The sequence below is a fragment of the Erinaceus europaeus genome, chromosome 10 (assembly GCF_950295315.1).
Source record: "Erinaceus europaeus chromosome 10, mEriEur2.1, whole genome shotgun sequence".
Lineage (NCBI taxonomy): Eukaryota > Metazoa > Chordata > Mammalia > Eulipotyphla > Erinaceidae > Erinaceus > Erinaceus europaeus.
The window spans coordinates 86797679-86814928 of NC_080171.1; the positions used below are offsets into that span (position 1 = coordinate 86797679).

Sequence of the window (17250 nt, forward strand, 5' to 3'; positions counted from 1 at the left end):
AATCTGTTAAACTGAGAGAAAAATCACAATCACTGTGAATGCCATATTGAAGAGTTGTAGGTATAGGTGGGAAGGTTGATTAGAAGAACCACTCTTTCGTTATTGTTCAGTTATCTCTGCCAGAATGGTAAGGACAATGTCAGAGCCAATGAGAGACCCATGTTTCAGGCCAAGCAGAGCTGACTAGTTAGAGAATTCCATAAAGACCTTGGTCTATATTTGGAACTTAGTCTATTCACCTTTGGTATGAAAGGTCATAATGATCAATATTAAATAATTTCAACTAAAGTGCCCCCAGTGGTAAATAAAAGTACCTAAGTAAAGAAAAAGCTACAATAATAAAACCAAGTGCTTGGTCTAAGTTTTAGTATGCATAATAAGTTGTAGTACATGTCTCATACTATAGATGATAAATGACACAGAATAATTAAATGTTTTGCCCAAGAATCCCCAGAGTGCTATTAGCAGAGGTGAAATAAATACCCACGCTCTTGGACACTGGAATCCATGCATATAACACGGAGGTAGTTCAACCTCTAGATAGAGGACAGTATTCTCTCAGGAATATCCACTTATAAGAAGCCAGGCCACCATAAATGGGTACTGAGAGGCTCAGAATTACCTGGCCATGATTCTGTCCCCTAAGATAGAAAAGATACATGTACTGGAGCTTTAAAGGGAGAAAATAAGTGGTGAGATCAGTCATCAATGCCTTGGGTCAATTTAGTATGTGAGCAGAGAGGGTCTGAACATTCAACCTTAGGATAGCATACTCTGACAACCACATCCGGAGTTACTGGTAATTTCAAAGTCATCTGATTCTTAGAGTTTTTCTTCCCACTCAGCAAAAGTGAAAAGTGATGAATATCTACAGTCTTCAGGGAGACTGAATCTGATTTAGTGGAACCAAACCTAGGGCCTGGAGGTAGAGAAAATTCATTTCTCTACATCTAGGTTGTAGGGTCTCAGGAAGATGTGTGTAATTAAATGCTATGCTAAAATAGAGTAAAATGTCTAATGAATATTGGTCAAACTGATCCCCAGTCACAAACACTAAAGGAAGTACAACCCCACTCGCTCAAATCATCTTAACTACTAATACCAAACTGAGAGCCTTTAGGTGGTGTGTACAAACTTGCACCCCAAAGCTGGCATGCAGGTCCTCATTTGGTATGTGGCTGTAACATCTGCTAAATATATACATGGGAAAAGTCTATCACACTCACTCCATGAATAACACAAAGGCCTTGATTTGTTCTTCCACATGATGAGCATGCGTTAGGTCCAAAATTAAAGTTGCTGTCTGGCTGGGGTATGTGTGTATGTTTCCAAAATGAGAAAAAGTCCACGCTCTTTCTCAGTCTTGATGGGAAGGCCTAATGCACGATGTTAAAGAGGAACTAGGGAACAGAGACTAAAAAGCAAAGGCTATTCCATTACAAACTCTTACTGAAAATGGTTATTAGAGAGAAAGAATAAATGAAGGGGCCAAGGGAATGGCCTTATACCTAGTGTTTCATGCTTTACTCACACAAGGATGGGGATTATATTACTTACCCTCATGCAACTCTGTTAAAAGAGAAAATAACCTGACAGTGGCTTGAGGAGTTACAAACATTGAGGTAATGAGAGGTGGATGTCATGTGTTGCTATTAGCTAATCTGTCCAGAAAACATTAAACTCTATGTATATACTACATTTGGTTTTTACTATCTGATGTGAAAAGCTTTAATTACAGCTTTTCACAGAAACCATTAGTATGAGCCCACACACATTTTAGACATTCAAATGACTTCAGCATTCAGAGCCTTCTTTAAAAAGATAGGAGACTCAGGGGCCAACAGAGATAGGAGGACATTTAGCCTCTCTGTATGTAACACTTCATTTCAAATGTGAAGATGGTATCCTTACTGTATGAACCCACAATAAGAACACAATAAGATAATGGGTCAACATGTGTGCCCAGCAGAATGCTTATAACATTTTACAAGTTATATTCACAAGCAAATTCTTGCAACAAGATGAAAAAGATCATTGAGGACAGGGTTCAGTCCATATGCTTTGGCTCAGATAGTCAAAAGAAAGTATACCCCCCCCCTTTTTTGTTTTTTTTCGCTACCAAGATTATTACTGGAGTTCAGTGCCTACATGATGACTCTACCACTTCCTATGACCATTTTTCTTTTCTCTGTCTTTTATTTGGCAGGGAAGGAAAATACTCAGAGAAAAAAAGATGGACAGAAAGGGAAGGGAAAGAGAAATAGAAACACCTACAACATTGTTTCACTGTTTGGGAATCTACCCCCTTCCACCTCCCTGGAGGTTGGAGTTTGAACCTCAGTCATTAAGCATGGCAGCATATGCACTTAAGCAGATGCACTGCCACCTGGCGCAGGGAGCTCCATCTCTTACCTACTATGTGACTTTGGGTGAATTTCTCTGCTTTTATGACTATAATTCACAATGATAACATGAGGGAAGCAGAAGGGCTTCTAAGTGTGACCACAGCAACTACAGCTAGGGGAGCCAGGGCCCAGTATAACAGTATCTACACTGCAGGGGGTATTATGAAGGTTAAGTAACTGGAACATCAAGGGCATGTGGGCCAGTGCAGCCCCATTCCTGTTTCTCACTGATTGTGCCTGCTCAGTTATTCCTGGAAAGGCCAGATGTATTTTAGAGCACTGAACCTCAGCCATTGACAAAGCAGGCCAAGCACGTGACAGATGTTAAACAGCTCTTACTGGAGATGTCTGCCAAAAGACCAAGGAGTTAGAGACTCTTTATTTTCTTTTCTGAAGCACAATTAGTTTGTCACAGCTGACAGATGATGGGTATGTATACATCAGCCCAAGTGACTCTGAGAATCCATTTGACCTTCTGTTCGTCATTCTAACCTCTTGCATTTGGCCAGTTCTTTCCCTCCACCTGCTGACAGCCCCTCCCCTTTGCTCTACCATAGCCCCACATCATCCTTACCTCCCTCTGTCTTCAAAGCTAACCCCCTGCCCCAAGTTCCCTCTCACTCACCATGACAGAAATGTGAAGAATGTGCATTTGCTCCTCTACAATCTCTGAGGGCTCCTGGAGTGTGGGAGCAGTGGCCCGGGCCAGTTGCCCAGAGCTGCTCATGGAAACGTGGAAGTACAATGTGCCATTCTCCAGCCACTGCTGTCTCCAGTGCACCAGTGAGATATCCGCTGCTGTACCAGACATCTCTGCAAGACAAGATTCAAGGTGCTATGTGAGACATGTGTCTAGCCTCATTGCTCAGGGGACAGAAAACAATCAAACACATTCAGGAACTCAGAAGGCATTTGTTCTTTTCCTATTCTAGTAGAAACAAATCCCCTCTAATGTGCTCTTTTCCATATCAAATCAATGATCTCTGTGTTGAAAAGATAGCACAATGGGTAGCACATGTGCCTTTTCATAAGCATGACCCAGGTTAGCACTCCAGTAATACATGTGAGGTTCTGTGCAACTGGGAAACGCTCCAGCAAAATATCTCCCCCCACTCCCTCAGTGAAAATAATTCCTCAGATGATGAAATCATACATATATACATGAGGACCTGGGTACACACACACACAATCACACTCTAAATCTATGAGTCATAAAATCAGTTCTATTTGTAGACAGGTAAGCTGAGGACAGTGTTTCAAGCAAAAGAGTAACAGAGGCAGAACTTAAATCAAGATTGGGCTGGTGCTCTTGTATATAGAACCATGGTCATTCATGTGACCCCAACAAGAGAGTCTAGGAACTAAGAGGATAAAGTGCTTACTAGAGAGTAGGAAGCTGAACACAGATAAATGGCATCTATGAAAATAGTAGGGATTCAGATGGGAACTTTAAAAACTAAGCTGGAAGTGCTTATGGCAGAACTATAAAACCTTAGAACTGAAAGGCCCAAGAGACCATTTAACCCAGCCAAGGTGCTTCTGGGGCACCTATACAAGAAAAGATGACAGATGATTTGTCCTGAGCTTGTTTCTCTTACTTCCACTGGAGAAGTGTCATTCTTTGCAGTGTACATACTACATGACTAAGAGAAGGGTACTGGAGTGAAAGTTTGCATGACTAGAAATACTTGACACCCCAACATTTTCATATAACAAGTGAGAAGACTTTCTAGTAAGTCGTACAGTCAGGTTTCCTCAATTAAAGTATCTAACTTTTCAGCTTATGCTAACATTTCTTCTGTACATACTTTTAAAACGTGGTTAGCATTCTAATAGTATTGTTGTTAAATTGCACCCATGTAATATCGCCTCATTTGAAGAAGGGTGATGGTGTAAGGAACCAGATGTACCATAGCAGCTGGATTATACAATATTTTCATATCAGTGTCAGTTAGAGGACAAATTCTAGAAGGATAAGGTCTATTAGTCTGCTTCATGAATAAAGTAAAAATATGGTAAGGAGAACTATCAGGTCTTCTTCGCTCAAATGAGATTTTATTTGGAGAGACAAAAGCAGTTCCTCAAGAGACAAGCTTTTTTCTTTTTTTCTTTTCTTCTTTTTTTTTTTCTGGACTTGGTGCTTACATAATATATATATATGGAGAGGGGGAAATATGGAGAGAAGGAAGAAAGAAAGAGAGAAACAAACACCTGCATCACTGCCTCACAGATCATAACCCCTACTCATATATACACACATACATCCCCTTGAAGATGGGGACTGGAGGCCTGAACCTAGGTCCTTATATACAGTAAATTGTAACCTTTACTAGGTAAACTACCATACAGCCCCTAGACAAGAAATCTCAGTAGTGTTTGTGTGTAACTCTGGACCCTTTTTCTGAGATAGGTAGTTGACCTGGATAGATAGAATATTCATATAGCCTCTCCAGACTTCATGCCATGTTCAGGTACATGAACACAAATATGCATGCTTGAGTCAAAGTCATGCAGAACCTGAGTTAGAACTTTTCTATAATCATTCAGCTCTCCCAGTGACCACAAAGAATTCTGCTCATTGGATCTGGTGACACCCAGTAAAAAAGAATGGTTGAGACAATATGTATTCACCAAAATATACTGAACCACACTTTCAAGGCTCATAACTTAAAGTTCTTAGGGGAAGCACATTTGATACTTAATAAGTGCTCTCAAAAGCAAGCTATTAATATTTATTGTCATTATGACTATTAATAGGGACAGAATCTAATCCACCTTTCTAATATTATGGCAAAAACCTTGAGGCATCCTTGACTGCTTACTGTCTCTCCTCTATCTATCCAGTTCAGCAGAAAGCCCTTCAAAAAGCCACCGAACTTAATTTCATCTCAGGTGGTTCACTTTCTAACAAAGTCCCATAACCTAGATATATACCAGTTTCTGTGAGAGAGAGCTTATGTGCACACGTATCCATAAACTACTGCAAAATATATACCTGAAAGCAGAAGTACACTAGAGTTTGCAGTGAGTACCTCCCTAACACTTCCTCTCCACTATTCCAAGCTTGGAATCCATGATTGCTCAACAAATTGTTTGGCTTCGAATGTTAACTCTCTTTTCAATCACCAGGTTCCAGATGCCATCAGGATGCTGGCCAGGCTTCCCTGGATTGAAGACCCCACCAATGTGTCCTGGAGCTCAGCTTCCCCAGAGACACACCTTACTAGGGAAAGAGAGAGGCAGACTGGGAGTATGAACCGACCAGTCAACGCCCATGTTCAGCGGGGAAGCAATTACAGAAGCCAGACCTTCTAGCTTCTGCAACCCTCAATGACCCTGGGTCCATGATCCCAGAGGGCTAGAGAATGGGAAAGCTATCATGGGAGGGGGTGAGTTATGGAGATTGGGTAGTGGGGATTGTGTGGAGTTGTACCTCTCCTACCTTATGTTTTTGTTCATTAATCCTTTCTTAAAAAAAAAAAAAAAAGCCACCCAAATTCAATCCTTCTCAGGTATACTGAAAATACTGACCAAAGGCATTGTTCTCTCTTAACTGGCTTAAGACAGGGCTTCTTAACTTGATTTTCCTATTCCACCATGACTTTTGCCTCTTATTATATTTGCAAAGTAAACCAGGGAAAACCTGCCACAATGTCATTCAGGTCATGTCATTCCACAACTCTAACCTCCTAATAGCCTTCCACCTCATTCTTAAAAGATAAAGCAACCAGACATGCTCCAAGTGTATACTTAATTGGACCAAGAACTAGGCTGGGGGCAATCATGAGAGTTCAGTGGCTCTTTAATCACTGTCAGGAACCCCAATGTAGAAGAAGAGAGACAGGTTTCTCCCCAGAAACTTTTCACCCAGCACTCTACCTCCAAGTGCTGAGGTACCTGAGACCTTGGCAGAAGCTACTCTGGAAACTACCGAGCTGGGTCAGTGCAAAGCGAAAACATGATGGTAAATGCCTTTGCTCATGCATTGCCCCCCCCCGCTTTTTCTCTTTATGCAACAAAACCCAGAACCAATAGCCTGTGGAACCCCATTTGTCTCTTACTCAGTAGTTCAGAAAGATACCACATGTACATAGAAGGACTTAAGCACATTGGCTGGAGGGACCCTTTCTGTGCTGAGAATCCTCAAATTGACAGAAAGCCCACAGGCTGACCACATCTGGTTTGTACCGCCTGGCATAAAGGAATGCAGAGGGAACAGAGAAATGCTTGCTGAAATATGAACTCATTCCTGCAGAAACTCTCTCCCTGCCAGAGCCTGAAGGTCTTGCCATGGAGAGACCTGCTCTCCCTATATTTGGATTAGAAAGCAGATAGAGGGTCAAAGAGGGCTGGTCACTTGCTAAAGGTCATTAGAGAAGCTGTACCCAGCTAGCTTTCCAGTTTAAGCAATTTCTACTTCGTCAGGTCAGTTGCTCTTACGATATCTCCTTTCCCTTGACTAAATTAGCCCAAGAACCAAAACTAGATTGAGCTCTTTGTTTGCTACAGCAATGAGTGCACCATCAGCAGACAGTAAATGTTAAATGATAATAACAGCGTGTGAAATACAGTAAATATTGAATCACAGAGAACAGCTTTGGACTTAATCTATTACAAAGAAAATAAATGCCATTGGGATAGGTGGGGGAAGGGTCTGAGACCTCAAAAAGGAAACTGTCTAAGCAGAAAGCCCTGTCTATATTTTCACTCACTCATTCACTCATTCATGTGTTCACTTGAATTATTCACCCATCATACTTTATTGATGACCTGCTCAATTGCAGGCAGCTTAGTAACTCAGAATATGGAGTAAAAGGAGACACAGCCTCTTGAATGTTTCTGATACTCCAGTAACAGAGATTTTTCAACCCCCCCTTCCCTGTCACCTTGACAACATGCACATAAATGTACACTCTTCATTAAAACAAATAAATAACCTGGGATGGGGAGACAATATAATGGTTATCCAAAAGACATGTAGGTTTGAAGCTCAGAAGTCCCACAATTAATCCTCAGCAACACTATAAGCTAGAGTTGCTCTTGGCTTTCTATAACTAAATATAAATAAAATATTTTAAAATAAATAACTTTTGGATAGGGGAGATAGTATAATAGATATACAAAAAGACTTTCATCCTTGAGCCTCCAACATCCCAAGTTCAATTTCTTAAACCACCATAAGTCAGAACTAAGAAAAAATATATGTACATACAGTAGAATACACACACACACACACACACACACACACACACACACACACACACACACACGTACGTGTGGTGTGTGTGTTCATATATGTGTATATATGTTTGTGTGTGAGAGAGAGATCAAAACACTACTCTTCCATATTATATGGTACTAGGGAAGAAATCTAGGATCTTATCCACGCAAGATGTCTACTCTTCCATGGAGTCACCTTCCCATATCCCCATACAAACCTCCATTTAAGATGGCCCAACTTCTTGTCCCCTCACCATGTGCATTAGCCCCATAAGTCTAACAGCTGAATATCAAATAAGCTAGGCTTCCTATTATCACAGGGAATTCATAATTTCTGTCCAATCTGTCTGGAACTCTCCATCTGGAGCTTACAAGGTGGCTTCTCTTCAGCATTCTAAATGGCACTTGTTCTGAGTTGCTATGCCACTACTAGCTACACTCCACACTCTCATTCTCTATTGTATCTCATATATATATATATATATATATATATATATATATATATATATATATTCAGTAGTATTTATCACTTTTAGAAATATATTCTTTTTAACCAGAGCTTAGCTCTGGCTTATGATGGTGCCAGGTATTTAACCTGGAACCTCTTAGCCTCAGGAATGAAAGTGTTTTGTGTAGCCACTATGCTGTCTCTTTGCCTCTCTTACATGTATCCTTCCACACCTATTTCATACGTCTCTCACTGGGTAATCAGGGACTTTGCATGAACCATTTCTTGTCATATATCAGGTGCTTTGGAAAGTATCTAGAACAGTATAAGTGCTCAATAAACAATTACTGAGTTGCTGCTAATAAAAGCATGCCTGCATACATACATACCTGAACACACACTTACACACATATACACTCAGTTACAGTATACATGCATACACATATCAATAATAATATGGTGGTGATAGTGTTAAATCTCATGAGAGAACTAAAGAAAAAGTAAGGGAAGGTTCACAGGGCCCTCAAAGGTGAAACAGAATTCTTTGACATTAAAGACAAATGCCCTAAGACCTCCTATGACAGAGCAATTTGAACGTTGTAGACAGGGACATATTGCAGAAAAGAGAAAAAGAGAAGGGCTGAGGGCTGGCTGTCTTGGAACACTGAGGTCACATGTCCAAGTTGAAGTACAGCAGAGTGTCAGGTGAGAAGTGTAGTTCAGACACAGAGTTAAGATATTTGAATGTTTGGTGTCAGGTGAGAAGTGTAGTTCAGACACAGAGTTAAGATATTTGAATGTTTGGTGATAGAGTAGATTTTATTTGGCATGCAGTAAGGAATCAGTACAGTACACTTATCAGAGAGCCAGTCCCTTGTCCATTAAAAATAGGTCAAAGAAATAGTAACATAACCAAGGCCAGCTCTTGAAAGTCCCTGCTGATTGATTTTCCAATTGCATTTTCCCTTTCCTCTTTCCCTAGTCCTTCCACATAAACATTTCATTGAAGTCTTCAAGTCATATTACAATCAAACTTAAAGCAAAAGGGGGACTAAACGCATTTGGTCGGGAACCAAGACGATTCCCATAAAGGCAGATTATGCTGACATGATGAATATAAAATGAAACAGCAGATATTAAAGTGGGAGAATTGGTGCACCATGCCTTCCGGCAATAGGCTGACTCCAGTGCCTGCCTGCCTCCCTCCCACTTTGAATACCTTGATTTTATATTAGAATCATAAAGAAACACAGGAGTTGCCTTTTCTCCTTTCACTGGTCTCCCTACATAAGCTGCAATTTCTGCACTATTCAGTAGGTCAAACCCCCTCGACCTCCTGCTAAAGCTAAGGAGAGGGTCAGTGTTCATCAGTGATTCTGCATAGACCACCATTCTGCTCAGCAGCCACAGACGCCTTTCAACTTCTTGGAAAAGAAATAATCAAATCCCAGGGGTGTGTTGTGATTTTAATTGGCTTGTTCTTCCTAATCTATGGCACTCATTGTATTTTTATTTAATTCCTGAAGGTTATTATTAAAATAAACAGCTCTTGGGTTCCCCAGCCATCTTGGTAACACCTCCCCAGTGGGTAACTAAGCAGCCTTCTGACTCTATGGGATCAGCTGACCCTCTAGCAAATTATTTGCAGAGGACCAAAGAGTGTTTCTAAAGAGTTTGCAAATGGTCTTTGCATCACAGAGGGAGAAGACATCATGTGAGATGAACTCCCATGCTAGACAGAAAGATAAGCAGTGATGTTGACTTCTACCACCCTTGCTATTAGCTGTTCCACCCTCTATGAACAATCATCTCTATGTAGCAAGTCCAGGTGAGTTGACATGGGAAATACATCTCATAGACATGGCATCATTTCATCTCTCCACTGGTTGCCTTCATGGGCATATTTACCAATCTCTTGTAGACTACTTCAAATAGCTCTGTGTAGACAGCATCAGACAAGAGAAGACAGACTCAATGAGCTCACTGAGAAGTATTTTAGGAACAAGACCATTTACAAAAAATGTTGGGAGTATTTCTTGGTATTTCTTCTCTCTGATTACTCTAATTACTCTGATACTACCTCTGTTCATCTTAACTAAATCAAAGCTACTAGTGCTGCCATCCCAAGTCATACAGCTACTGAATTCTTACTGTAGACTGTAGCCAGAAATACAGAGCCTGAGATGTCAACCTCCCAACTCTAATCTGGTGATATCTTTCCTAACACATGGGACTATCTAGTTCCATCTTAGATGGCACATCATATAACAAAGTTACAGATACTAAATACAAGCTAGAATTTATGGTACTGAGTACAAGTGTACATGTCTCCATAAGCAAGGGACATTAGTGAAGGGTAGATAGCATAATGCTTATGCAAACAGACTCTCATGCCTGAGGCTCCAAAGTCCCAGGTTCAATCCCCCATACCACCATAAGTCAGAGCTGAACAGTGCTCTGGTTAAAAGGAAAAAAAAAAAAAAAAAAAAGCAAGGGACAACTATAGAACTTAATAGCCCTGCGTGATTAGACTTAAAACTAATAAGCCTGACATCCTAGTGGAACTGCTAAAGACGGTATCATAAACTCCCTAATTGATTAGACTTAGACCAAATTAGTGTGGAAATAGCAGAAAGGCCGAAAGAAGACAGACCCCCAAAAAAACGAATTCTGGTTGGGTACAACAAATGGCACTCAATGCTTAAATAATGGGGAGGAAGTCTAAAGTCCTCATATAAATAAAGCATAACAAATGCTATATAAGGGCAAGAGACTGGTTCGCTTAACAATGACCTTTTTTGCTCAATATCAGACCACCCCATCATCTGGGGCCCTAGTTGGGGAATACTCAGATTTCCACACAAGTATGATGGGCCTAGATCTCTAATGGATCCCTCTCTCCACCAAAGGTCATTTCCTTTAAGAACATAATCATAAGCCCTCTTGCAAGCCTTCCCAGGACTTGGCCCTCACTATAAAGTAGCAATGGTAGGGACTTCCCCAGTCTCCTAAATGGAGACTGGGTCATCCTGCCCTCCCATTCAAGGAAGACTGGCCCTGAAATGAGTGCAGCTTGGACTATTCCTAGCTGGAGCCATTAATTTCTCAGACTTACAGGGACTCAGAAGTTACAGAGGCTTTTGTGCTAAATATAAATATACATGGGCCCTGAAAAAGGTAGATGGAGTAAACAGTTAATTTTACTCAGATTTTTTTTCCCCAATATTGGAAGCTACTCTCCCCTGATCCAATTTTCTAGTCCTTTTCCCTACTCCAACACCATCTCCTCAGACAACATATTTATTCCAATGCATGTTAGCTATCAAACTCAAGCAAAAACCATGATAGTCATAGGCCCCTAGGAACATGCCTAAAATAAACTTCCCAGCTTATTTCCATTTTAAGATCCCTATTTTCATCTGCTTTGTTGTTTCTTTTTGTTTCCTTATCACTATTCATTTTGTCCCACTTTGTATCTTGCTGCCTTTCAACCACCAAATTGCAGGTGCTATCATGACTCCATCCTGATTTCCCTGAGCATAGAACCTCACCAGTGTGTCCCAGACTCTCACCTCTCCAGAACTCTAGCACACTAAGGAAAAATAGAAACAGACTGGGGGATATGTATCAACCTGCAACACCCATGTTCAGAAGTCATAACTCCCACTTTCTGCACCCCCTGTAATGTTTTGGTCAGTACTCCCAGTGGGGGAGAAATGATAGGAGAAGATGACCACAGGGCTCTGAACTCCAACTCCATCAGGAGAGAAGAGGAAAAAGGGAGAAACATTTAGATGTAGAAATAGGTGTATGTGTGACTTGGAAAGGAAAAGAGCACAAGACCATAGGAAAAAAATAGGCAAATATATACAATTATATAGATAGTTAGAGAAATAGTAGTTAACTCATATCTGCAAACTTAAGAAAACTGTTGTAACTTACAATAGAAGGATTGGGGATTCAGAACTATGATAGTGGGAATGGTGCAGAATGGTGTTATCAGAACTATGATGGAGGGAATGGTGTTATCTTGTAATTTTGTAAATCCATATTAAAAAGCTTTGGGAGTGTCTAAGTCAGGACGCTCCTGGAAAACAGAAGCAATAGATCACATACAAATACACAGAGATATATTGTTGTTCTATATTTGCACAATACTTTTATTTTATCATATTTTATTTGTTAATAGTATGTTACAAGATGGTAAGATTACAATATATATTTTCACACCATACCCACCACCAAAACTCTGTATGCCAACCCTCTCACCTATCAAAGATAACCACTAAAGTTCTCACAGGTCTTACAGTTTGTTTGCTTCTGTTATGTTTGTATTTTTTTAGCAAGTTTGTGTTTATCAGTTCTATAGATTCCACATATGAGTGAAAGCAACTGGTTTCACTTACTTTATTAAGCATAATTACCTCCAGTTCCATTGATTTTGTCCCAAAGGGCACAATATAAACTTTTTTTTATTGCAAAATAGTATTCATTGGAATATATAACCTATAACTTCTTTAGCCAGTCATCTGTTGATGGACATTTAGGTTGCTTCTACTCTGGCTATTTTGAATAATGCAGCTATGAACATAAGAGAAGATGTGTCTGCTCTAATTAGTATGTGAATGCCCACTAGATAAATGCCTATGAGTAATATTGGTGGATCATAAAGTAATTCCATTTTTATTTGTTTAAGGACTGTCCATACAGTCTTCTAAAGAGGCTATACCAGTTTGCATTCCCACCAGCAGTGCAGCAGAGTTCCTTTTTCTCCATAACCTCTGTAAGATAGTATCTCAATGTAATTTTTTATTATCTTTATTTATTGGATAAAGATAGTCAGAAGTTGGGAGGGTAGGGGGAGATAGTGGGAGAGGAATAGAGAGAGACCTGCAGTCCTGTTTCACCACTTACAAAGCTTTCCTCCTGCAGGTGGGAACCAGGAGCTCGAACCTGGGTCCTTGCACATTGTAACATGTGCACTCAACCAGGTGCACCACCACCTGCCCCCTATCTCAGTGTAGTTTTAATTTACATTTCTCTAATGATCAATGAAGTGGAATATTTATTCATGTGTATCTCTTCTTTAGAAAACTGTTTGGTTCTTTGGCCTATTTTTTAATTGGGTTATTTTTGTTTCTTTTATAGATCTGTAGTAATCCTATATATATGTGTGTGTGTGTGTTTGTGTGTGTGTGTGTTTGATATTAATCATTTATCTGATGTATAATGAGCAAATATCTTCTCCCATTTATTAGGTTGCTTGGTTATCCTTGTGTAGTTCGTTTTTGATGTGTAGAAGCTTTTTAGTTTCATGTAGTATCATTTATTTACTCTTGTTTTCATTTCCCATGCCCAGGAGTTGTATCTCTAAATACATCTTAGGTAGAAATTTTCTATAAGGAATTAACTACTATAACTGTAGAAGTGAGAAGACAAGCAGTCGGCCAGTAGTTCCAGTCCATACCCAAAGCCTGAGAACAAGCAACATTTATGGTCCAAGTCTTATTTCAAGTCTAAAGGTCCAAGATCCCAGAGGACTGCTCTCCATGAGCAGGAAAGGATAGATGATTTATTGGACAGAGAGAAAAGTTGTTCTTCCACCTTTTGGTTCTATGTCAGATGCTCAAGTGTGCTGGTTTTTGTCTTTTCCTTAGTCAACCAAATCAAATGCTAATTTTCTACAGAAACACTTACAACAACATAACCATAAATATTTCATCTGCTCTCTGGAAATCTCCAGTGAAGTTTTACACATAGGTATGAAATGAATCATCCAAGGGTAGGTGGAGGCAAAACAATGATGAAGGACTTCAAAGGTAGCAAGAGCAAAGTGTACTGTCATGCTAGAATGGAAGATGAGAAAAGGGAATTCTAAAACACTAATAAGAACCACAGATATAAAATAGAAGTGATTTACAGGAGCTGAGGTCTACAGTAAAATAGCACAGTAACAAGGTCTGACATCACGGAGGAGGTGCTGTAACAAATGTTCTGACATGACTTTCACCATGCTAATCTTTTACAGGTGCCTTACATAGACCAATCCTAATGAAACAGTCAAAGATACTCCAGTTAGGCAAGTAATATACGTCAGCCTTAACAAAACAGCAAGGGAAAAGGGTATACAGTGGATTTCAAGGAAGAAATGGAGTTTATCCATTAGACCCCAACTATATCCCCACCTGCAAATTCCCTTCCTTCTTACCATTCTTCAGATTGTTATCAATATTAACCTTCATACTTAAAAATATGAACAGGGTGTTCCTTTACTTTCCCAGGGTTCTTTATTCTCCATCAGGATCAAGCCTAATCTCCTGAGCCAGATACCTTTATTTCTCCTCTGCCTTACTCTTTATTCTTTTCTTTGTACTTACATATTAAGTCTGATCAAATATTTATGTAATCTCCCACATGCACTGTTTCCTAATTCAGTGCATTTGAAGATGCTTTTATAGAGTTTGGGAAAGCCTTTTCTACTCAACTTTATTCTATACTCTGGAAGGTCCCCATGATCCTGATAAGAACTCATTGTTTCTCTATGTTTTCATCAAGAGGAAATAATTCATATTGCATGCAGCCATAGACTTTGGAAACCAACTCCTAGGAGTTGAATCTCAGCTCTCCTATACTTAGATTATGTGTCCAAGAAAAATAGTATAGGTTCCTTACGCTTTGATTTTCCTTTTCATTAAGAGTATAATAAGAATAGGATACACCGGGAGTCGGGCTGTAGCTCAGCGGGTTAAGTGCAGGTGGCACAAAGCACAAGGACCGGCATAAGGATCCCGGTTCGAGCCCTGGCTCCCCACCTGCAGGGGAGTCGCTTCACAGGCAGTGAAGCAGGTCTGCAGGTGTCTATCTTTCTCTCCCCCTCTCTGTCTTCCTCTCCTCTCTTCATTTCTCTCTGTCCTATCCAACAACGATGACATCAATAACTACAACAATAAAACAACAATGGCAACAAAAGGGAATAAATAAATAAATAAATAAATAAGAATAGCATATACCTCTTAGTCTATTAGTATATTGAGATAATGAAACAAATTAGCTATTAAGATCAGTCTTAATCTTCAGTTAACCTTCCAGATACAAATGTTACATATTATTTCATACACACTGTTCTAACATTGTCTTTCACTGTTTTCTTTTTTTTTTTTTTTATGTATAGTTGCTGAAATGATGTGCTGATACAGTTCACTTCTCTTATGGAACTTTATTGAATAACTTCTGTGCTACAGTGCACCCCACATTAATTAAACACAGAGTAGAAGGTTACACAGATGTTTATGAATTAACATTAGTTGGTCTCATATCTGAAGTCAGAAAGGCATACAGTGGACAGAGAAAAGCAATGGCAACTTGAAATTTCACAATGACTTGATTTTCATATAACTATAATGCTATAGAAACTGATTCACTATCTGGCTCCAAGTGTAGATACCCTGGAGAATGTAAATGACAAAAAATACTTGAAAAAGAAACTTGAACTTTCAAGGATCTTGCACTGTCATGCAGAGATAGAGGAAGATTATATAGAAATTCTACAGTCTTATGCTTTATTTTTAGATATAAATAGTGTATATATAAGCTGAAAGAAATACTCTGGGATAGCAGAGGTGGTGGGGGATAAGGTGATAATAATATATTCTGAGTTATTTTTCTCTACATTTTCTACACTGAATAGATATTACCTTGGTAGTCTGTGCAAATATACCTTTGCTTTAAAGATTTAGTCAGGCAGTATTTCCTGAGATCTGGCATTGAGGGACTCTATCCTTGGGAACTCAGTCCAAGGATGGGAGAAAAGGCATACTATAAATAGATGTAAATCAAAGTAGAAAACTTGGGGGGGGGGATGATTTCTGGATAGACCCAGAAAGTCTTCAGGAGGAGTTTTAGAAAATGGGCAAAATTTCACCAAGATGCCAGGTGTCAGGGGGCACTTCAAATAAAGGAATGCCACAAATGCAAGAAGGTAAATGTCTGGCTGGCAGAGTAGTTCACTAGGATAGTGTGCTGCTTTGCCATTTTTGCCACAACCCAGATGTGATCACAATCCTCACCATATTGGAGAAAACTTTGGTGCTGAGGTTTCATTTTTCATTAATTTATATTTATAAAAAAGAAACACTGATAAAAACCATATGATAAGAGGGGTACAACTTTCATTTTCCACCACCAGATCTCTGTATCCCATCCCCTCCCCTGATAGCTTTCCTATTCTTTATCCCTCTGGCAGTATGGACCCAAGGTCATTGTGGGATGCAGAAGGTGAAAGGTCTGGCTTCTGTAATTGCTTCCCCACTGAACATGGGCATTGACAGGTCGATCCATACTGCCAGCCTGTCTCTCTTTTTCTAGTGGGGAAGGGACCTGGGGAGGCTAGGCTCCAGGATACATTGGTGGGGTCATCTGCCCAGGGAAGTCAGGTTGGCATCATGGAACCTGCTAGCTGAAAAAAAAAGTTAACATATAAAGTCATACAAATTGTTGATTATTCATGGACCTAAAGGCTGGAATACTGTAGTGGTTTCTTTCACCCTCTATCTGTCTTGCTGTCTCACTTTCTCCATCTCAAAGGCAGATGGCAGGAGGACAACAAATGTGTAAAAAGACATAGTGGGAAGATTTTGGTAGGAAAGACAGATTTGGGGCCAGGTGGTGGCTCACCTGGTTAAGCATACACATTACAGGAAAGACGGAGGTCCATCACTGCAAAGTAAGAAGAGGAGATTGATACTTGAATTCTAAACATAATGAAGTGAAAAGGGAACAACCACTGTATCTTAGCAGAACATATGCCAAGACCCCTTTGGGACAGCTTCATGAAACAATAGCTGTTGGGTGAGAGAGGATATATATATGTGTGTGTATGTATGTATGTATATGTATATATATTTGTTTATCTTGACTTGATCAATAATATATAGTCTGAGTTAGTTAAGAAATGTTGAATTTGGAGTAGGGGTTTTAGTTTCATGTGCTACTGTCTCTGCACTAACTGACTAGTTTACCTGAGAACAATTAGGCTCGAACAAAAACTATTAAAATCATGAGCCCCTTGGAATATACATAAAATATACTTCCTAGCTTCTTCCTACAGGAAGACCCTTAGTTCCATCTGCTCTATTCTTACCTTTAGTTCCTGATTATTTAACAATTTAGACTGTTTTA

General features: G+C 39.7%; 1 protein-coding gene across 4 annotated transcripts in view; it reads right to left on the bottom strand.

Annotated features, from left to right (window-relative positions):
• ASTN2 (astrotactin 2) overlaps positions 1-17250 on the bottom strand; it is a 1286255-nt gene that overhangs the window by 1129217 nt on the left and 139788 nt on the right. For 3 of the 4 annotated variants that reach the window (XM_060200048.1, XM_007521936.3, XM_060200047.1), the window contains exon 2: positions 3031-3218. In XM_060200048.1, the coding sequence (XP_060056031.1) occupies positions 3031-3218 (188 nt within the window). Of the gene's footprint in view, positions 1-797; positions 857-3030; positions 3219-17250 lie in introns of those variants that run through there. The other variant, XM_060200049.1, reaches the window with a different exon arrangement.